At 45.4% G+C, this 23,213-nt stretch overlaps 2 protein-coding genes across 3 annotated transcripts in view; one reads left to right on the top strand and one right to left on the bottom strand.

Annotated features, from left to right (window-relative positions):
• The window catches only part of LOC119432426 (HEAT repeat-containing protein 3-like), a 50,597-nt gene extending 38,676 nt beyond the window's left edge, over positions 1–11,921 (top strand). Inside the window, exons 14-15 of the mRNA XM_037699596.2 lie at positions 3,190–3,363; positions 11,665–11,921. Of these exons, the coding sequence (XP_037555524.1) occupies positions 3,190–3,363; positions 11,665–11,799 (309 nt within the window). The 3' untranslated portion in view covers positions 11,800–11,921. The remainder of the gene's footprint in view (positions 1–3,189; positions 3,364–11,664) is intronic.
• A 913-nt stretch (positions 11,922–12,834) lies between these two features.
• The window catches only part of LOC119432436 (alanine aminotransferase 2), a 59,269-nt gene continuing 48,890 nt past the window's right edge, over positions 12,835–23,213 (bottom strand). The window contains exons 9-14 of one of the 2 annotated variants that reach the window (XM_049670939.1): positions 17,155–17,201; positions 16,912–16,973; positions 15,850–15,915; positions 15,620–15,775; positions 15,389–15,501; positions 12,835–15,277 (exon numbers count right to left, since the gene is read on the bottom strand). In XM_049670939.1, coding sequence (XP_049526896.1) covers positions 15,187–15,277; positions 15,389–15,501; positions 15,620–15,775; positions 15,850–15,915; positions 16,912–16,973; positions 17,155–17,201 — 535 coding nt within the window. In that variant the 3' untranslated portion in view covers positions 12,835–15,186. Of the gene's footprint in view, positions 15,278–15,388; positions 15,502–15,619; positions 15,776–15,849; positions 15,916–16,911; positions 16,974–17,092; positions 17,202–23,213 lie in introns of both variants that reach the window. The other variant, XM_037699605.2, reaches the window with a different exon arrangement.

The following is a 23,213-nucleotide window of genomic DNA, read 5'->3' on the forward strand; positions in this document are numbered from 1 at the left end:
AGCGGTCATTTTGACTTTTTATGTTGCTTGGCTTGGTTGCTTGACCATGGCATTGGCCGCCCAAGTGCAAGGGGCGACATTTATGACGTATTTTCGGTTTGCGCCAGCAAAAGTATGGCCCTTGAGATCCGTATTTACTATCTAAAGATGGTGTCTATGACGCTTTGCAGCCCTAAAATTGATTTGGCTCATCGATGTTCCGTATAAAGTCCAAGGGCGATAACGCCATCGCCGCGTGCCGTATGCTGTATGTGCGAGTGAAAGCGTGTGAGAGGAGCCGACGACCGCGTCTAAATCTCGCGCGCGAAAGAAAGAAAAGCAGGGAGGAAGCGCGCTTTCTTCCGTTGCGCTCGAGGCACCGGCGAGGTAGCGAGGGGGGAGGGATAGCGGGCAGTGTTGTGCTCTGGCATCAACTGCGCGGCGGCGCACGGTCGTGCGGGCCGTATCTTGAAAGCGATCTGCGTTGGGGGCAGAGTCTACGCAGTGTAGATGCGTTGGCGGCTCGTAGCTTTGTGCGTGCTGTGTGTTCTCTGCGCTTAGTTTGCGTTGAAGCGATAGACAACAGCACGAAGGTCACTGCAGCGGCGCTTAAATTCCTCATGCCAGCGTTTGACAGCGCGTGTCCGCGCTCATCGAGTGTGATGTGTTCGTGTTTGCCTGTGGGTGCTGATACCGTGCTAGCTAGTTAATATTTTTAATAAGTGAATGTTTATAAATTTATATGGACGATAGAACTACTATTCTTACTTTGTATAGCTGTCTACTAATTTGCTATCGCAATCGATACTTCGGCTGTTGGGCGAAACTAGTACAACTATTTTTCACACGTAAGAATTAAAATAATAATGTGTGCAGTTCACCACTACTCCCATTTCTCAATTTTTCCTGTTCCCCGACTCTCGCGTTTTCCGGCTCTTACGTTTTTTTTACGGTCCCGTGAAAAACTTATCAGCGGGGTTCTACTGTAGTAGCCTTTAACGAGTTTTTAGCATTGTGTGTCTGTTTGCTAGTCTCCCCCCCATACATACACAGCATACACAGCAGGTTGATATTGGCAACTAGGACTCCAGATTGAAGGTGACTTGGTCGCACATGTTCACAGCTAGACACCCTTGGGTCACACAGGCCCTGTAGGAGCAAGCAAATCCATTACCTAGGAGTAACACCTAATGACTTGTGTACAGAAAGCATAGCTGTTGACTCTGCCACTTGAAGCTGCTGTGCAGTGGCAATTAATTGGCTTTTCAGGGTTCTCACTTGTCATGGCCTCCACCTGCTGGAAACATTCAAATCGCCTGACTCTTGTTTGACCAGTAGCCGCACTTATTTCTCTTTATCCCAGATGATAATTGGCTATAAACTGTTCTCACCCAAAAAGAAAGGATTTGGCAACACTTAACAAGGTGGCTATGTCAAGTTGCTGTGGTTGGCATATAAGGCTACTAGGACAGCGTTTGGTATCATCTCCTGTGTCAGACTGGAAGCAGATATCTTGGAATAAATGTTCTAGATATGTGACAGAGGGTTTAAGCACTTAGACAGAATGTTAATGTCTATGGCGATTCACAGTTGTGTGCTCAAATACCCCATGCACCCAATACACTTCACTTGTGAAAATTGAACTTGGATTATTCAAACATACCAAGATTTCAGATAGCTTGCCATATTTTCAGTGCATTTTGGTAATTCAACTAAACCATTTTGTTTGTTTGAACTTTTGGTTTCCCACATCGAACTATTGTAACAAATAGAGCATTTTCTGTCGGGGAAAAAAAAAAAATTGGGAGGTTCTTAAGCTTTGTCTTTAAGAGTAGAACGCGATAGCATTAAAGGATCGCTGACTGCTTCTCACACTTCCCGGCAATTGCAGCTTATGTAGCCATAATGTTTACCGGGTAACACTGGCGGTGAACACTGCACGAAGGCGAGCGTTCTGGAACTTTTTTTTTTTTTTCACGTGTGGCCGTTGCCGTGGTGCCACACTATGATTGGCAGAAAGCACGGGGCGCATGCCGCTCTGTGATTGGCAGAAACGCTGCCCACTAATATAGACCTCAAATAGCAGCAAGAGGGGTTTGTGTTTGCGATTCTGCATAATGTAATTACGTTTTCTCGTATATTCAAATTACAATCCAACACTATCATGTCTGTAGGTTGTGTGTAAGTCATACTTTACGAATTTTCTGACACCTTTTATTTGAGAAATTCATTAGTTCAGTAAACACCTGCCAAGCAGAGGGCCTGGGTGGCTTGGGATGGTTTTTTGGTAACTGAAAACGCTGCCGCCGCCGACACCGGATTTTCTGCAACACGGGGCCCTTAACACTATCGCGTTAAAAGACTGTAACTACTGTAAGATTAAACCATACCATATCTGCCCAATAGCATTAACATACCTCCCACTGTAGCATGCACCCATTTTCATAGTTAAAAAAGTACAGTGCCCTCTATTGCAACAAGCACCCGGTAACTTGCTCGCACTAGTTGTGCACATAAGTCTAGTTGTGCACACAAGTCTGAGGGACATCAAAGGCAATTATTTTTTGCTTGCTTTGGTGTACAAGCAAAAAACCTCCCTCTTAAGTTCAGTGTAATCAATCGTTCAGTGTAATCAGTCTAAGAGACCACCTAGTCGACTGTCCATTTCGACGACTGTTGATTAGCTGCAGCTGTACCAGCGAAGAGAAGACTTGCTGGGGGTGCCTGTCTCCTTTTTGCTGGTACAGCTCCAGCTAATCAGCTGTGGCCGATACGGACAGTCCAAAAAGAAACTGCAGCTGGAACGGTATTCTGTTGTAGTCCACTGTGTGGATTCTTACAGGATCCTCTCCAGCTGAAGTTGCTTTTTGGGCATAACCTAATTTTGTCATATTTTCATCTCAGTAAGATTCTCGATTGAAGTTAAACCAGATTTCATCCCAGAAGGTTACTGTTTTTATTTACTTCTATTCTCTTGACTAATTGACATATTTAAAAAGTTTAATTGCATTCTCTAGGACTTTGGCTTGCAGGTTGAATTTCACTGCACTGCTACTCAACTGAAGCTTGTGCAGTTTTTACACTACTTTAGTTGTGGCTTGAACCATCTTATGGTGATTGAAGAACTGCTCACATGCAAATCTGTTTCTGCATTTTTTTGGAGTTTAAATATCTACATGCTGTGTATGTGTTTGATGTGTGTATATGCAGAAAGTAGGCCACTACCTTTTGGAAGTTTCCCTGAAGGACTCCGACACCGTGGTGGTAACAGAAGCACTGGATGCCATTTTCGACGTCTTTGGAGAAGACACAACTGATGCAGTTGCTGCAGAAATTGAATTGGTGGCAAAGTTACGGCAAGTGCTGCCTGCCTTTAAAAGCAAGGTTAGTGGCACTGGGTCACCGCATGAAGACTGTTCACAAAGCAGCTGTAAATTGTGATTTATGATGCCGTGGTAAGGTAAAACAAAAGCAGCTTGCAGAGCATGTGTTGAGGTTGTCAAGTTAAAAGGGCCCTGCTACACCTTTTCTTAAAAACTGAGAGCATACTGGAGCGAGCACAATGTCTTTAATTAAAGTTAGAGGTGTGCAGATATCAAAATTTTCTAATACGAATCAAATACTTAGCTTCGAATATTGAATAATGATATACACATGCATTTATTAGCAAGTTGGGTTAATTTGTTATCTTGGACATTGCAATTAAATTGTCAATGTTAAAAACTAAACTAGTCAGCCGTTATACCAAAACGTTGTGTATTTGTCTCATGTTAACTTAGCAAATTGAGTAATTCCCACTAGCTCTTCTCGCCAGCCTGTGCCTTATTATACCGCATGGTGGTGGTGGTAAAACTTATTTCCCCAAGAAGGGGTCCTGAAGGACACTCGGCTAGGCGCCAGGTGTAGAGGGCACCTCCCACGTCGGCACAGAGAGCCCGAAGCTCTCCGCCGCCTCGCGGGCCTTCTGGACAGCCCGAAGTTGGTCGTGTAGTGAAGCACTTTTTAGCACTATGTCCCAATGTTCCTTGTTCTTGGCGTAATCGTCACTCGATGCACAACCACACAGCATATGGTTCAAGTCAACGCGATCACTGCAATGTTCACACTCATGTTGTCCGTCGTAGTCTGGGTCGATGTGCTTCATGCGCCAGGGGTTGGGGTATGAGTTCGTTTGGAGCAAGCGTAGCGTGACTGATTGGCTGCGCGTTAATTTCTTATCCGGGAGGGGGAACTCTCGTCTGCTTAGATAAAAGTGCTTAGTGAGCTCATTGTAAGTGAATAATGGATCCCTGTACTCGATATGTGGGGTAGCGGGGAAAACCGGAGGGACGCGGTCGACAAGTCCTCGCGCCGCCTCGTGTGCGATCTCATTGAGGTTCCGCAGGCCGCCTCCTAAGCTGCCCATGTGTGCCGGGAACTATACGATGGAGTGATCGGTGATGTTACTTCCGCCTAAGATTATTAGCGTCGTCTTGTCTATCCCGCCCTTGGCGAAAGCTCGAGTCTTTGAGAGCTAGTGCTATCGCTGCTTGTTCAGCTACATCTGGCTTCTTAGTGTAAAGCATGAGTGAGTTGCGCGTTCGCCCGTGTCCGTCGATTACTGCTACCGAGTAGGCGTGCTTTCCCGGTATGTGCGCAGCAACCACGAAAGCTGTGGTCGGGAAACCTTGTCGCGTCTGCCGCGAGGGCTCTGGCGCGGGCGAGTCTTCTTCCTTGATTGTGGATCGGGTGTACGTTTCTTGGGAAGGGGAGCACTTTAATTGCTTCTCGCATGACTTTAGGTAACTGCAAGACGTTGTCCCTTTCCGCTATGGTGTTCAGGCTGAGCTTGACGAGAATCTCTCTGCCCGCTTTGGTGCTTGATAGGCGTGCGATCTGTGCCGTGTGCCGAGCCTCGATTTCGGCAAGGGTATTGTGCACTCCTAGCTGTAAGAGTAGATCAGTGGAGGCATTATCGGGGAGCCCCAACGCTGTCTTGAAAGCTCGTCGTATGTGTACTTCGAGCCTTTTCCGGTGTTCTTTTTTCCAGTTGAGCATCGCAGCCACGTATGTGATGTGACAGAGTACAAAAGCGTGGACCATTCTAATGGCGTTGTCCTCGCTCAGTCCCCTGTGCCTATTCATGATTAGCCGAAACATTCGGATCGCGTTCGCAATCTTGATTTTGATGCTTTCCAGCATCACCCAGTTGGAGCCGTTACTTTGGATGATTAGTCCTAGGATTCGTATTTTGTCAACCGTATGTATGCGATTTCCGTCCCTGTCGTGTAACTCAATGCATGGAGTGTGGTGTCTGCGCCAGTCGTTGGGACGGGCGCCCTGGTCTTGGGGGATGGTAGATGAGTAGCTCGGATTTTTTGTAAGAGCAGCGAAGTCCCATTGGGGTGAGATGGGCTTCGGTAACCGAGATGGCTTCTTGCATGCGAGATTTTAATTCCACATCACTGCCACCAGTGCTCCAGATGGTGACATCGTCTGCGTATATGGTGTGCTCCACATCGGCAATTTCACCCAGTGCGCGAGAGAGCTTTGTCATCGCCAAGTTAAATAAGAATGGCGAAACTACCGAGCCTTGCGGTGTTCCCTTATCACCCAGTTCAAAGATGTCCGAGACGTGCTCGCCTATCCGAAGAGTGGTCGTTCGATCCTCCAGAAACGCCTTGACGTAGCGGTAGAAATGTGTTCCGAGATTGTGTTCAGATATGGCTTTGAGAATGGCTTGATGTTGGATGTTGTCAAAAGCTTGCTCCACGTCAAGTCCTAGTAGCGCCTTGGTGTCTCGTGTGGGGCGATCCAGCAGACTTTTCTTGATTCTTAGCATAGCGTCTTGCGTTGAGAGACCCGGCCTATAGCCGATCATATTGTAGGGGAAGTACTCCTTTTCCTCTACGTATTCCGATAGTCGGTTCAGGATGACGTGTTCGGCTAGTTTTCCAAGGCAGGACGTTAGTGAGATCGGCCTCAGGTTTGGTAGCCCCAGCGGCTTGCCCGGTTTTGGGATGAGGACCGTGTTGGCATGCTTCCACTCTGCAGGTAGATGGCCGGTTCTCCAGGCTTCGTTGATTTGTTGCATTAAAAACGTGACCGATGTGTCGTCTAAATTTCGGAGAGTTCGATTTGTGATACCATCGGGGCCTGCTGCAGAGTTACTGTTGAGGTTGTGAATTGCGAAGCGTACTTCGCTTTCTGTGAAGTCCGCATCTAGCTCCGAGTTTGGGACACCGTCGTAGTTCTTCCTTTGTAAGCTATGAGATTGCCCCGATTTAAGCGGTAAGTACCGTTTGGCAAGGTCTTCTATAAGTGCTTCGGCAGTACTGCTTTGCTTCGCGTGGTTTGCTTAGCCTACTAATTTGGTTTGCTTGCTTACTAATTTGCTTAGCCTGATCCATTGCATAGTTTTGGACTTTGTTCCGTTTTCGTCGAGGAGGTGTTTTATGAGCCTCCACCCACTCCCATTGCATATTTGCCCGTTGAGGGAGTTACAGACTTCGTCCCATTGTTGTCGGGAGAGAACCACGCAGTATTCTTCAATGGTCTTGTTGAGTTCGGCGAGTTTCCTCCGTAGTCTTCTGTTGAAACGTTGACCCTTCCACCTGGCTAGTATGGATTGTTTGGCTTCGAGTAGATTCGCTAGCCGACTGTCCATTCTCTCTACCTTAAGGGGGGACGCGGCTTTCGCATCGCGAAAAATGGCTAAAAAATCAATTTTTTGAAAATCAAATTTTCAGTTTCTATAACTCTTATATCTGATTCCGAGATATCATCACTGAAAACCAAGTAGAAGTGCTCTAAAAAAAATTGTTGTATCAGCCAAGGTGCCGAAAAATTTCGCGGAAATCGCGAAAGAACGGCGTTTTTCAAGTCACGATATCTCCGGAACGGCGCAGCCGAGCGCCGCCATCTTGGTCTCGTTGGAAAGCGCATTTCTCCGTCTTCAATTTTGCCGCTTCAGCTATCTCCTCCATACAGAAACGAGCACACAAAAAGCAAATGATTGAAGGTCGTGCCGGAGCCACCGATTGGCCGCGCCCGCCACGTGACTCCAGCGCGGTTCGCCATTGGTCCGGTGCTCGCTCCGTGATGGCGTCGTCTGCTTCGCTTGTTGCGGTCTCCTCGCGTTCCGTAAATCTCGCCGTAATCTCGACGAGTGTTAAAACGGGCGCTACGCGGACGTCGCAGTAGCGTGGCCGATCCCGCTTTTTGTGGACGTCTCAGACCCGCGGCTAGGCATTCCGAGCATTGGCGACGCGTACTTCGCGACCAAGCTTCGGGCACGGAATCCTCGGACACGAGGCTAAGCCTTTCGCGCGTAGGCGCCTCCGACTCGGCGATCAAGCACATCGCGCGTCGGCACCTCGGACTGCGCGGCTAAGCTAATCGAGCTTCGACTCCTCGAGCCCGCGGCTACGCATTTCGCGCTTCGGCACATCGCTCATCGAGTGTCGACTCCTCGGACCCGCGGCTAGGCACTTCGCGCGTCGGCATCGCGAGCGTCGACTCCCCGAGCCCGCGGCTAGGCATTTCGCGCGTCGGCACCTCGGACTGCGCGGCTAAGCTAATCGAGCGTCGACTCCTAGAGCCCGCGGCTACGCATTTCGCGCTTCGGCACATCGCTCATCGAGTGTCGACTCCTCGGACTCGCGGCTAGGCACTTCGCGCATCGGCACCTCGAGCGTCGACTCCTCGAGCCCGCGACTAGGCATTTCGCGCGTCGGCACCTCGGACTGCGCGATTGAGCTCACCGAGCGTCTATTCTTTGGACCCGCGACCAGGCATTTCGCACATCGGCACCTCAGACCCGCGACTTAGCACATCGCGCGCCGACTCTATTATCGTATTGCCACGATATCTCGTACCAATACCTATCATACCACCCCTTCATAAAGAGAACCTCAGCATGAGCTCTGTTCACTAGGCCACTTGGGCTGGCACAAACACCTGGCTGCAGAAGTGAGGCATGATACAAAAGCACAGGCTGGAAAGCATCTAGCAGCTGCATTGCTGCCTATCTATCAGTGGCTCTCCTTACATCCATAGCCATTGTCAATGGAAGATGATCCAAAACGCTGCTGAGATTCAGGCATTCAGTACAGTGGCGCACCGACGGGGGGGGATTCGGGGGTTGTAACCCCCCCCTGAGGCCGACTTAAACCCCCCTTTTGTTTAACCCCTTTTCTTTCCTTACGCATTTGAGTACTGTAATAAGATGCAAGACGCGCAATCGCCTACACATTTGCAAAAAGCGCATTTTTTGACAATTTTCCGTGAAGAAATCGAAATTAGTACTGTTTAGATGGTATTGGCAAACTGTCAACCCCCCCCTGGCAGAAATCCTGGGTGCGCTACTGATTCAGTAACATCGTCGATTCTACCAAAAGAAAACAATGCCTCACTGACTGTACTAGAGACTGCTATCAATGAGGCAGTCTGCAGGTACAACGCTAGAACTACTGTATATTTACGCCCACATAGTTCTGCACCTCACTTGGTTTGAAACCCAGGCACCATGCTCTTTGTAGAGCAGCAGTAAAGAATGCCATACAAACATGAAAAAGCCAGAATGAATGCGCATGAGATCAGAGGCCACATGTCCAAGAAGCCCCACATCACAAAACACATCAAAGATTACAAATTTGGTGCGTTTTCGAGAACTGAAGAGAAGGTGAAACTTTGAGAGCCGTTTCTCGAAACTGTTTTTTCGCCTTTCTGCTCAGTTTCTGGAGCTGATTTCTTCGTTACCGTTTAGCCTATTTGATACTGTTTTTTTTGTCACGTTCCTTGGACTACAGTGCAGGTCGAGACAGTCTCGCATTTTTATCTTGACTTTTTATAAATTTATGGTGTGGCTATTTGTTCACCCCGAAAGTGTGCTTGGTACGAAGGTAACTTGAAAAATGACTATCTAAAAAATTTGTGTTGCGAAAAAAAAAAAAAAAGTAAGACTGTCACGACCTCCAGCACGCATTGAGCTATGCAGTCAATACTCAACAAGCCTTCCATCATGTTTTTTAAGCTCCCCAGGCCCTCCAGAAAGTTCAAGAGAGAAAAATTCTGCTCAATAAAATGTTCTCAAGGTATCACTCTGAAACTTTTATGGAAGTATCAGGGAGACATTCTAAACATTTGTGCCAATTTTCATCAAAATCCATGAAGAAATAAGGAAGTTGATTTTCAAAGCCACGTCCCCCCTTAACGTCCGTCGTAATCGTTCGTTCCGAGGCTACGATATCTGCTGTGAGCTGTTCGGTCCAACTAGTTATCGTGTGCTTCGTGTTTGCTCCTGTTGAGTTGGATGGCTGCGTCCGTATTGCACGAAATTTGTCCCAATCGATTAGTTTGTATTCCCTTTGCTTCTTTCCCTGGAGCTCTGCATCAATTCGGAGAATATAGTGGTCACTGCCAAGGTCTATGCCCGAGTTGTGCCAGGCACATTTCTCTACGCCCCGGACGAAAGTGAGGTCCGGTGTGGTGTCTCGACATGTGGAAGTGCCACATCTAGTTGGGGTTTCTGGGTCTGAGGCTGCCGTGTGAAGATCGGAGGCTGCCGTGTGAAGACGATCTCCCTTGCTAGAGGGATAAGCGTAGCCCCATGCCTGGTGTGGGGCGTTAAAATCTCCACCTACAATCAGCGGACTATCTTTGGCGATGCGCGCGATCTCTGAACCCTTGCCTCGTGTCCTTAGGGCTGCTGTACAGATTAGTGAGAAAAATGCTTTGCTTGTTCCCTACGTGGTCGTTTGGTATGATCTCGATCGTGAGGTGTTCTAGATAGCAGGCTGTGTTGCGGATTTCATGTCGAATGTACAGGATCTTCTTTCCAATCAGAATAGCTATGCCTCTGCCTTGCTCGTTTTATTATACCGCATCAAATGCCCGTAAAACTCGGGAGGCATTTGACTATGTACCAGTCGCCACTCATCGCACTTGCTGCCAAGCAATAAGCAGGGGTGCAACAGCTGCGCCAATTGCGCCATTTTGATACAATTTCATATTTTTGCGCTGAGCTGCGCCAAAACCGTGATGTATGTCGAAATTGCGCCACGCTGCGCCAAAATGCCTGACCAGCTGCGAAATTTCTCGGTTACAATGACATTGCGATGGCTCTTTTAACGGACTGTGGGACTCACGTAACGCCTTTGCTTGCCGTAAAGCGTAAGAAGTCCAGGCTGACCGTCGACCGAGTTCTGGAAATAAAACTTCGCTTGCCGACGTTGTCATAAATATGCAATGAAATTGAGATACAGTTAAACCTGCTTATAACAAACCTCCATATAACAAATTCCTGGATATATAACGAAGTTTTTCTATTCCCCGCCGTTACTCCATAGAAGCACATGGATTTAGAGACCTCTACGTAACGAAGTGGCAGCGGGAGACCCCCTCAAAATAATGAATTTTCCCCGCCGACAACCTAGAGATTTCACCCCAAATTTTGTCATTTTTGCACGAGCAGCAACCCGAAGCACCTTCTCCGCCGCGACAGAATGCGAAGCGAACGCACGTTTGCAAGGCGGGCCTGCATCCCTCGACCCTGCGATCTTGCCGTCGTGGGCCCTATCCCCCTCCCTTCATTCAAACCTGATCCTTCCGCTTGCTGCAGCTGGCCTAGCCCACCAAGCCAGCACTCTCCTTTTCCAGTTGATGTTGCCGATGCGCTGGCAGACGCTGTGACACATCACACTCAATGAGCGTGGACACGCGCTGTCAAAAGCTGGCGGCGTGTGGAAGCGCCGCTGCAGAAGCGAGCGAAATGACCTTCGTGCTGTTGTCTATCGCTTCAACGCAAACTGAGCGCCGAGAACACACAGCACGCACAAAGCTACGAGCCGCCGACGCACCTACACTGCCTAGACTCTGCCCCAACGTACCGTATTTATTCGAATCTAGGCCGATAGCTTTTTTCAAATAATCACATACGAAACTCTAGGGTCGGCTTAGATTCGAGGATTTAAAAAAACGCGCCATGGCAACGACCCATGGCCTACAAGTGCTAGGTTGAAAACATGGGGCTTGACTCTCCATACTGCATCACAAGCATCGAATGGTAAAATGCCCTCCTTTGGAAGACAGACCATCTTCCCACATCAGTCAAAGCATCAAGAATGGCTTGATGCACTACATAGTATACACTATATAGGCCTTTGATTTTAGGATTATCATGGGGAAGTCTCTGTGGACACCCCCCCCCCCCCCCTCTATTTCTTACCTGGCTACGCTAGCTATAAAGCAGCAGAGCTTTTGCAGTTTTTAAGTTTGATTTTATAACACCTTGTGTTTGGTGCAGCAAGCCTTAGTCGCCTTTGGGCCACTACTAAACCCAATTGACAAGTGCTGCTGATGTAAACAAATGAAGTTAGTAGAAACAGCTGCTTTTTTAAAATTTTTATTAGTAATTAATCTGCCATCCTGGCCAGCTTACAGTTCTGTTGAAGTGCACAGTGGTAGTTACTTGTTGCAAAATGTTGCTGCACTTGCTTGAACTATGCAGCTTCCAGGAATTTGAACATTATAGAACAGGCCTTAGCAGAAGTGAGCGGTCTTGCTGCATTTATCCTATGTAATTACTTGGATGTGCAACTCGTTTGTGTGTAGCTGTTTGTCAGTTTACTGGCAAGGCATCTTGCATGCTGCACAAAGCTACCCAATTATGAATGGCAGTAACAATGCATTGTCTTTACGTTTCAGGTAAAGCAAGCAAAAACGACGTTGGCAAGTCACTACCCCGTGATTGTGACAGCCAGAACAAATTTGATACGATTTATCAAGTACAAGACACAAAGGAAAGGAATGCAGAATGGAAGTGGAGGTGATATTGGCTAAGCATTCCTCCATGAATAATATAAGGATGCAAGAGAAAACTTGATTTGAAAGCCTGTATGTGTGCATAAATCTTTCCTGGATGCAGGCACATGCTGCATGAAGAATAAACATTTATTGCACAATTTTAACTCAACTGGTTGCTGTAATGCACATTCTGGCTGTTACTGTGATGAAAGCCTTGTTCAATATGCAAGGTTCATACTATTCAACATCTTCCAGGTGAACCTGCCAACAGAATCATTATGGGAGGGGTAGTGCAAACGGGGCACGAAATATGGAAGAGCATACAGAAGCACAGTGCCCATCTTCTGTGCCCTGTTTGCACTACACCTCGCAATGCAATCCCAACTAGCCCATTAGTCTGGTCTTTTGAATAGAATTAGGTCTGGTGTCCACTTGTCTGCTCTTGATTTGCTGCAATTAGCCTTCGCATGTTTCCATGCTTTAAGGTGTGAAGGGTGCTCCAAGGCAATGTCATAACTGTATAAAATATGTGGCTAATGAAGTAATGAAGCCAGGCCACATTCTCTGTGGCCATGTGGTGGGCTGCTACATGTCCCGTTTCTGGCACATTGGAGATGCATGCAAGAGTAAAACATTGTCTTGTCTGCCATTGTGAAGCACTTGAACTGGAGAAAGCAATCATGCTTGTAGAAGACATCTCATGGTGCAAGGCCAACTTTCACTTGAAAATGTATTTCAAAAAATTACCATCCAAAGAAAAAGCCGTCTTTTATAGAAGGCATGCTATAAGGAGCAAGTTCTACAACCATCATAGTGACAGGATAGTAATGAAGACCAGGTGAGAAGCCACTTCATGTGTGCAGCTGCTTGCAAACCAATTCAGTCTTGATTTCACATTTTTTCTCTGCAGTTATGCAATAACAGCTTGACACTGAATTTGGTTGTATTTTACTGCAGTGTCTCTGAGATCAATGGGCAAATTTGTTCAATGTTATTTTTCTTTAATTTCCTGTATATCTGTGTTACCGATGAGACCTGCGTTCTTTAGAAGACTGATCCCACTCACAAAAACAGACATTCACATTCTTTTTATTGTACATGAAGTAAACCCAACAACCCAGTCCATCTACCTAAACATGCAATTTATACACGAATACCAATATTGCTTGGAACTATTAACCGGAGGTTACAGCATGCAATGCTACAACAGCCAAGATAAGCTGCCCACATACGATAAAAGACACATAACGGTAGAAAAAAAAAAAAAAAAACTATTCAGGTCACCAAACTGAACATGCTGTTGAAGCTACACAGAAAAGAAAAACAAATGAATAGCCTGCTGTCAACACCAACGAGGTAGGTGCTCCTCATGCATAAAAAAGACAACTGAACAAGTGTTCACTGATGCACTTGCACATCTATACACAGATAATTTGCCTTGTTTACACAAACCCTCACATCATTTAATAACCACACTGCATATGCTAACGGAAACATGAAATTATTATGCATCTGAATGAGGCAGATAAGTCTTGGCCAGTCAGGTACAGCTGCTGCTCTTTAAAATGCAGCAGTATGCTACATTAGGGAACACCCTGGGCTGCTATTCTACAACAGCCAACATTGCTGAGCAGCAGTACTCACCACTCCTAAGATTGAGAGTATATATGCAACACTAAATTTCTGTGCACCATTCAACAATCAAGCCAGCATTTTAAAAGGCATGGCAAGAGCAACACTATGCAATTTGTGTGATTTTTGAACCGTTATTGCAAACGAATGCACAAAATAAAATAAGGTAGGCTTCCACTATGCATACAAGCAAGCATGCATCTCCTAAACTCAGTATGATGCCAGCCAAAGGAGACCCGAAAAGATAGTTCATTAGCGTTCATTCATCATACCATTTCATGGCAACAAACTTTAATATGTCTGACCATGTCTTGTGACCATGGCAGGACCAGACCAATTGGCTGGCTTGCCCAGCAGTGGGTGATATGGTTTTTACACATTAGCTTGTGCAGGCACTTGGAATTGCACCCCACAATGTACAACTTCCTAATGCGCAAATTGCTTGAAAGTGCCATATGCAGATTTGTTTCATCCTTCAAGGTTTTCTATGATCTCTTGGCCTGCATGTGGCTAAGGATCTTGTGTGAGCACAAAGCAATTTAGAACGAGACACGTACACAAATACATGTTCTTGTCTCGCGAAGCAATTCTAAATTGCTTCGCGCTTTCACGCAAGATGCTTCAACATCAACTAGCCCAATTAGTTACGTTACTGTTACATGTGGCTAATGGTGCTTGTCTGAAGTCACATGACCAATCTGTGCATGAGTAGCAATCACAGCTTCATCAATGGAAGTGTGCTCAGGAAAAACATCTTACAGGGATGACATGCAGTGTGTTCAATATATGAAACAGGTGCAGCTAAAGAACTTTAACATAATATAATTTGTACAATGCTTGAACAAAACATATGGTTGCAAGAAGATACTTCTGCTACATATAAACTTAGCAAATTTAATCTATCTCAGCTTGAGCCAGTGGATGACACAGGGAGTACATATAATAATCCAACAACGGCAAATTCACAGCATGAAAATGTCATGTTGCAGGGGTTTCAGTAGAGGAGTTCTACTATCATAGTCACAATTCCCATTTTTTGAAGGAGCAGGGCTAAACAACGCAAACAGTCTAAACCAGTATGAAATAATCATTGTAAGGTATTTAAAACAAAAAAGGCTTTTGCAGGGAAAATATGCATAATCTAGGAGTTCCATGTTTATTGCCACTTAAACTCAGCACTGAAGTGCTAATTTACACCCACATTTTACAAAAAGTAAAAAATGAATGCTTTCAGAACCATGTTAAAAGGTTCAATACTAGACCAGTTTACACGCTGCCCTTTAAGGGAAACATCTTTGTACAGCGCTATACACTAATTCCCAACAGGAAACATCACAGTGTATTGCTGCACTCTTCCACAATGTTTGTAGCTGTAAAGTTAAAATTAAGTTCCAGAACTTGCTACAGTATATGCATAAAACAGACAGCAATGATATCTTATGTCGACAATGTATGACTATCACTTATTATGGCTTAATATTAGCAGAATAATGCGAAAGGGACATCTTAAGAGCAGTAAAAAGAAAAACAATTTTCAGCAACTTATACCTACTATAATGGCACTTCAAAGCTTATGACAAAAGTAGAACAAAAATCAGTTGCACCTATGTGCAGAACACTTACACATATTATTGTCTTTTGACGACCAGACATCCTAAACATTGAAAATGAAACACACAATTATAGCCAGTCTCACAGTTCGAGCGAAAGCACGTGGTATAGGTAATTTTTGGCAGCCCCAATGAATAGGGCGCAAGAACTCTGGAAACGCATCGCTTGTGAATGCAGCACTCATTTGTACTTGTTCATGAACTTCTGGTGGAAGTCCTTGAAATATGTAAGCATCACCTGGAGCTTCTCCAAGGGGGGCAAAATAGTGGTCCTGAAAGAAAAGAAGTCTTGCATAGTAACTGCTGCCAGTTCAATGTGCTGTGGCAACTTGCAGTTGATCAGCACAGCAATTAACAGGCAAGATTATCTGGGTTGTACAAACCTAAAATGATAAGTGCCTGGTATCTGCCCAAAGCCGCTTCCAGGAACAACACACACACCAGTGTTCTCAAGTAGCTGCAGTACATAAAAGAAGTCTGGTGCTTGGCCAGCAGCCTGCCAACAGAGCAAAGCACAGGAACCATATTAACATCATGCACTGGTCGAGCTACTTCAAGCCACAACTGTTACCCCCCCTCCTTTGGCCTCCGAGATGACAGATAAGAATAAGCACCTTTGCCTCCTCAATGGCTTTTTGGGGTAGCGTGAACTTTGGGAATGCATACATGGCCCCAGCTACTTTGTTGCAGCGAAACCCCTCAAATGAGTTGAATGTGTCAGCAACAAGTTGTGCCCTCTTCTTCAAAGAATCCAGGACTGCTGTTTTCTCCTAAAATGAGATGAAGTGAGTTTATTCCAACAAAGTGTCAATGCAAAAGCTAGCCATGAAAACAAAGTAGTCACCTTTATGAACAGGTCATACGATGGTTCACCTGGTTTTGGAGGGTTGACAACACAGTCTATGGCAGACTGCAAGTGCAAATCATGTTGTGAATGAACAAGCACATGTTTATATGCACTATAACAAAAACAGCCACGGAACAGTTGTACCACAATACTAATGAGATGAAACAAATTCACATGTTTCCACATAAGCCACACCTTCGCTTATTCGCATTTTTCAGCCTCGACCCTTTCAAGGACCAGCGATCCCAATTAGAATAGTCATTAAGATAACAAGTTTTGATTCAGCATGACTACTCTAACTGCTATTCTTATAAATGCCATATTCAGATTTAATTTTTTCATACATATCTGAACAATCCCTGCATGCAAACGAAGTACTCCTACTTTGAATGTGGCAGAAAAATGTGGCATTTTCATGATCCTGTGGCGCTACAAAGTTTCCAATAGCTTAGGAAAAATATGATATAAGCATTGCATCATATTTTAGTAAATGCATCACTAATAGCAGTGGTAGTCTAGGCAATTTAGGCTTTGGAGTAACTTTAGCAGCAGTCATACCGGCCTTTTGGAGCAGTTTTCAAGCAGAAAAGTTAGCCCGTTTTGAAAACTTTGAGTAGTATAGCACTAATATGTAATTATTTGGTGCAGCTTATTACTGCATAATCAGTAAATGCTGCTCAACAGTGAAGGAAGACATAAGGCCAACAGTCAGTAGCAGTAACATTTCAAATATAAAAATATACCATAATTGTGATCGCAAAAAAAAGTTAAAAATTAAGAAACTTATAATACATAATACGTTTGGCGATTAATTTGTCATGATAATAGTGTACGCCAAAGCACTTAAAACTACCTTTGCAAGCAGATTTTGTATAGCTAGCATAGAGTTTTTATTAAAATTACTGTTAGTTTATCTTTGAAGACCCTGTATATCCTGCCTATAATATGTTGAGCAATCAATTACAACATACAGTAGTTAGGTTTAGCAGTCACTCTTTAATCATAGCAAGAAATTAAGCTACTTGTTTGAATCACAACTCAAAGGCCTCCTCTACTTACTTGGCCCAAAACGAAGGAACACAATTTGGCAGAAACCGACTTCAACAGAACACGCTTCACAGCTGGATCAAGATTGATCAGCTCTACGTAGCCACCACGTAGGTTTAGCAGTCACTCTTTAATCATAGCAAGAAATTAAGCTACTTGTTTGAATCACAACTGAAAGGCCTCCTCTACTTACTTGGCCCAAAACGGAGGAACACAATTTGGCAGAAACCGACTTCAACAGAACACGCTTCACACCTGGATCAAGATTGATCAGCTCTACGTAGCCACCACGTAATCCACACCTGCAGGCATTAGAACACATATTTACTTGAGGGTCAAAAACTTCTATCTAAATATGGCATTGCTACATTTGTGGTGAAGGAGAGGAATAACTGCATGAAGGAGGGGAAGCGCAGCGTGCACCGGACATTACCAATGCAAACCACTAAACTGTATGAAACCTGTATGAAAAAGCAACCAGAAATTAACAATTAATAAAGGAAAGCAGGCAAAAAAATACAACGCAAATTTCAAATATGTGTTTTATACAACACAAAGATGCAATGTCTCATTAATGCAGTCATGCTTGCCTTTACTTATCTGACCTCTTTATGCATGGCTGTGCATATATTGCACAACTGCATAGCAAGGCTCCTGTGGAGCTTTCACTGCTACAAAGCTACAAGGGCCCAGTGTATTACAAAGGCACTGTCTGGCTATGCAGCAGGCACAGCAAAAACATGGCTGCATTTTCTTTGTATGCCGCCAGATGGCCACAGGGTGTTGCAATTGTCATTTTGTATTGTCTGCTAGTGCCCCGATGCATTGTCCTCTTCTATTTGGCAGCAAACTTTTGGTGTTCTGTCTTACGCCCCTTGCAACACTGGCTGGATGTCTTGTGAAAATCTAGTCAAGTTAATGGCCTGAAAAATGAGGCATGGTTCAGTCAAAGGTGGACTGCAATGGTAACATCTAGTTCGAGAAACGAATCATGTTTGTGGCATTTTGAACCTGATTTTCAAACAAGGATTGTATTCTGGTATCTGTCCCACGACAAGAGCATCGTTGTCGAAGGATGCTCTGTCGATTTAAAAATTAAAATGTCGCACGAAATTTTCAAAAGTCACGAGCCCTCAGATGATTGACAACCATTGTGCCTTCTGAAGATATATGTTTCCCTCAGATTTATTAATGCAGGCCAGCTATGAAGTGTCTGAAGAAGCTGCAGTGTATGCTTCAGAGTCGCTAGGGGTGTTGGGACTCGGGTAGCGTTTAGGCCAGTGCTCTTTCAGCCAAAGGGATGAGTACGTCCGGGAGTAAGAGTGATAGAAAAAAAGGGTTTATTCTACATAATTACAGTGGCTCCAAATATGGAAGCCAACTCCATGGGAGAGCACTTTGAAAGTCTCCGCTCACCACATGTCTGAGCACATATCAGAACATGTCAGGACCCCCCACTGCACTCAAGGCGTCTCCGTATAAAACATTGGTCTTCCCTAGTTGACCCGGGTGACTAGGGAATCTGATGACCTTGGTGCAGCCAATCAGAGGGGTCGTATTGATTACAGAACTCCGCCTCTAATGTTGAACCTTCGAAGCAAGGACGAGGCAATCTGGAAACGGGGAATTCACACTCCTTCCACGAAAGTCGTCTCCTTGGTTTCTATCTCTCAGTGACGTTCATCTTGCCAGGGTCGGGAGAGGCATGGTTCAGTCAAAGGTGGACTGCAGTTGTAACATCTAGTTCGAGAAACGAATCATGTTTGTGGCATTTTGAACCTGATCTTCAAACAAGGATTGTATTCTGGTATCTGTCCCACGACAAGAGCATCGTGGAAGTGGGGACCTTCGCGCTGGTCCCCGCTTCCACGAAAGGTGGCGGTTGTGGTCGCTTGGTGAGCTTCTTTGTCATTGCGTCCCAGATGGTGTCGTGCCACGTCACCGGGTAGGCAGCCGCTGATGAAGGGGGTGGCATCGGGGGAAACACACAAACAATGCGCACTGCCAATTCGGGGCGCTTGTTTGCCCGTCAACGTCGGTATCCGGCACTGTCGCCGTCTGGGCGACGCTGAAGAAAGGGCCTGCCTCGATGGGAAACAATCAAAGAAAACGCCCGGCCAATTCGGGACGCAACAGGGGGCAAAAGTCTCCATGTCAGTTGTGAACTTGTGCACTGACCTAATACAATGATTTCTAATATCCATTTGGCAGGGTATTATTTATGCAAGATCTGCGAAATGAAAAGTGTTTTTGTGCAACATGCATGCGGGAAGCTTGTTCAATGCGGCACTTTGTTAATAGAAATTCACGAGAACTACTGTTTGGCTGCACGAGTACACAAGTATTTTTCAAGCCCGGTTGCAGTGAGTGTTATATATGCAGTGGTAGGAATGGCCAAGAGCATTTTGGAGCCAATTTTGTAGCAGTCAACAATAATGATTCTGAACAGTTGTGGGACAGACTATTCCTGCATGTCATAAATGGTTCCAGAGTACTGGTGTACGTCATTGCGAATATTCTATAGGAAGATAATCCACATGCACGACCACTAACAAACAAATTACAACTACTACACGGCCAGTTAACCTGCATGCTTGAAAAAAAAGAAAAAAATACCACCACAAGTCCCCAGCAGTAAAGCAAGCCACAAAAGGCACAAGAAAATCGCAGCAATGAAGTCACGGGGTATGCAGCACAGCCCAATGGAGCAAAATTATTTTAGCTCTTAACTCTTTCAGGACCGCGCCCATAGGCCATCGATCCTATGTGAACGACAGTTTTGAATGTGCTGCTAAGCTCAAATTTCCACGCGCTGGGACAGGTAGCTCCATCTATGAGGTAGTTTTGTAACTAGACTTTAGGTTTCGGCATAGTTGTTTTTTTTTCTTTTTTTAGCAGGCGGTGATACGCGAGCAAGAATTTTGTAGGGCGGAGGTCGTGGACGCTGAGAAAAAATAGTGTCGTGCTTGCGTCAGGTCGCTCAAAAAGACTGACATCAATCGCGTGATTCCGCTTCTTCGGCAACGGATTTTTTGGGTGAAAGTAGCAGCGAAGAGTCCAAAGACGTCTTTGGCAGCTCTGATTTCATTTCGGACAGTGATTTGGGCGATGACCAACCTGGGACTTCATCTAGTAGTCGAAGGTGAGCGTAGTTACAGATTCAATTCTCTCTTGAGTAGGTAAACGGGCTCGCTATATGTTCTCATTGTTTTATCTCTATTTGGTAGGGTCTCAACAAGCTACGGTAGCTATCTCCTGCCGCCGGCGCAGAAGCGGATGGAGTTTTCGCCGCGACGGGAACCCGGCGTGTACTTGGACAATGATGTGGGCATGGCCCTCAGAAGTGGATCAAACAATTTTTAACTGCCCTGGACTTTTGTTTTTTCTTTTTTTTCTTGACTCAAGTGATTGAAACTATTTCTGAGAACACTAACAAATATGCTTGGACCCACATTTTCGAGAAACCCACGCATGCTCTTACGGACGGATCGTGGGAAGAAGTGACCCCAAGTGAGATGCTGAAGTTCATCGGACTCGTGATTTACATGGCCATCGTGAAGGTTCCGCGGCTGAAACTGTATTGGAATGTGGGAAATCTGTACAGTGGTCTGTTCCTACAACGGATCATGCCGCGACGTCAGTTTATAGCTCTGCTGGCAATGCTGGAAGTAGTAGACTTGGACGATGTCAGTCAGCTGGCAAGAGGAAAGCTCCGCTACATATGGTGGCTTATGCAGCACATCAACCAAGTGTCAGCAACGCTCTTCCAGCCACATCGTGATCTTTCTGCGGATGAGCGTATGGTCAAATCGAAAGGGCGGTCTGGCATCCGACAACATATCAAAGATAAAGTCACAAAATGGCGCTATAAGCTGTGGGTCCTAGCTGACCCTGGCACCGGATATACTGTACAGTTCAGCGTATATACCGGCAAGCGTGAGCAGCCAGTAATTATTTTGATCATGGGTACAGGATCTTTACGGATAATTTTTATACCTCTACGTGCCTGTTTCGTCATCTCCTCGACCGAAAGACAATGGCTTGCAGAACCACACGCAAGGATCCCCGAGGAATTCCTGCCGAACTGAAGGATGCACGGTGGGAAAAGAAAGCTAGACGCAGCAACATACAATGGTTGCGCGATCATAACATCCTGTACCTTCAATGGAAAGACCATCGTGTCGTGAACATGATGAGTACAGTTCATACAACAAACGACAAGGTCACTGCAAAAAGGAGGGAAAAAGGGGGAAACACAAAGTCTTAGCTCATCAATGATTATAATGCTGGCATGTTAGGAGTTGATAAGTAGGATCAAATGATTGGTTACTATGATCATGGTCCCTCAATACTTTTCTGGTCACGAAACTCCGCCGTCACTCTATGGGAGAGCTTGATATGTCGCATGAAGCCGCCGCGCTGCGGCGCCACCGCAGCTGAGAGGCCACCTTTCTCCGTGTTAAACCCGGAGAGACTGCAGATGCGGCCGGTGTGGGCTGAAAGTTTGGACGCGTACTTTATATTTGTGATTGATTTTTAGGCAAGATCCGAATTCTGGCATATTCTACAATTGAAGTGGCACGTTCGCCTGACGATGTCGTTCAGGTGTTGTGTGCCGGAGGGCCGTTCCGGCTACAAAGGCACTACTGAAAAGGTATCAATATTTTGCATGCCAAGTGTTCGTGAGCACTTCGAGAATTGGAAGTGAGCCATACCACGGCAAGTAACGGACGATTTCAGCTTCGAGTCCAAGCATATGCGTGTGTGCGCGAAGCACTTTAATCCATCATCCATCTCCGTACGGACGATTTCACGATAAACAGTGACGCCGTACCGTTGCCGAGGGACAAGCCGCGCCTCAGGCCTACTGCCATTCATGTTTTCGACGGCTTGTGTGCGGGTGTGCGTGTGTGATTCTCAGTAGCCTGTTCTATTTAAAAGATTTGCTTCATTTATATATTGCAAATAAAATCGGTGCCTATTAGTACCTACATGAGAACATAAGTACATATAAAAACTTTGTTCTGGTATGAACAATAAAATATTTATGACCTGTAACCATGATTGCACTGTGTGTTGATATTTATAGACGGCAAGTTATTCGCATAACAACTTAGTTTGAGTTCTTGCCTATGGATTTCGCATGCTGATTGCAAAAGCTATTGACAATTCTAACCATTTGCTTAAGGTTGCTACCTCAACGCTACACGGCTTACAGAAGGGCCATGCCACAGAAGTAATTTTGTTTCCTGAAGCAAAGTAGGCTTCCAGCCGTGATAAATGGGACATTAGAAATTTAGTGCAACAGGAAAAAAAAAAAAAAAAAAGATGTCAGTTTTCTGTGTCAATACAACTTTCAGATCGTTTTTGAGCTCTACACTATATACAGCAGTGCTAAGTGAAAGCGAAAATTAAATGTTATTTCTCATAAGAACTTTCGCGAGTTAGAACGGCTACATTTGCTTCAAACAAAGCTCACGATTCAAATACTATTATGCGTCGCAGTTCGCCAAGGAGGTATGGTACTGAGTGCAACAGACCGGCAATCCTCGTCACTCTGCTTGTGCAAGTTAGAGATTTATAAGCGCAGTGCTCAGTCAGTCGAGCATAATAATCCGTTTGGGTTTTCATAGAGTATACTGACAATGAAAATCACGTTTGAAAACTTTGTCGCACATTTGGAATAATACGCACGAAAACTAGCAAAGCTTGCGATACATGAAAATGACAATACTTTCCTTCAAGCAAGCATTTCATTCACGGCTACGATCTGCCGATGTACCCGTTCCAAACTAATTCTGACGTCATGAACATTTTATGTTACGTGCGATTAGAATTTTTCACCATTGCCTGAACGGCTCGAGTGCGATCGGAATTCAGTAACAGCAGACGACCTTGAGCTCATGTTGTCGTTTACTGGCAACGCCACGCCACTAATGTCTTATTCTTTGTACAGCGCATAAAAGTCACTTAAACGTTTTTAATCGAAGCTGGTTGGGCCAACTAAGGTCAGATTTCTCAGCAAGAATTCTATGCGCGTCGTCTGCTGAGACACGGAGCCGCCAGCTGACTTTTGAGATTGTTTACTTTTTGTACGCGCCTTGATTTCGGTTAGAAAACACACTCGGATGTTCAAGTTTGGGTACCTTAACTGCTACGACAAAAAGAATGTAAATAAAATCGAAAGGAAGCCAGGCTTTCGGCCGCAACGCAACGAGAGCAGAAAAAATGCCACCGCCGCCTACGGCGGCTGCTTGGCCAGGTGGCCTTTCTTTTACTATGGCGCCCCTAGCGGCGGGTACTGGCTTTATATC

This window comes from Dermacentor silvarum, chromosome 1 (assembly GCF_013339745.2).
Source record: "Dermacentor silvarum isolate Dsil-2018 chromosome 1, BIME_Dsil_1.4, whole genome shotgun sequence".
Taxonomy (NCBI): Eukaryota; Metazoa; Arthropoda; class Arachnida; order Ixodida; family Ixodidae; genus Dermacentor; species Dermacentor silvarum.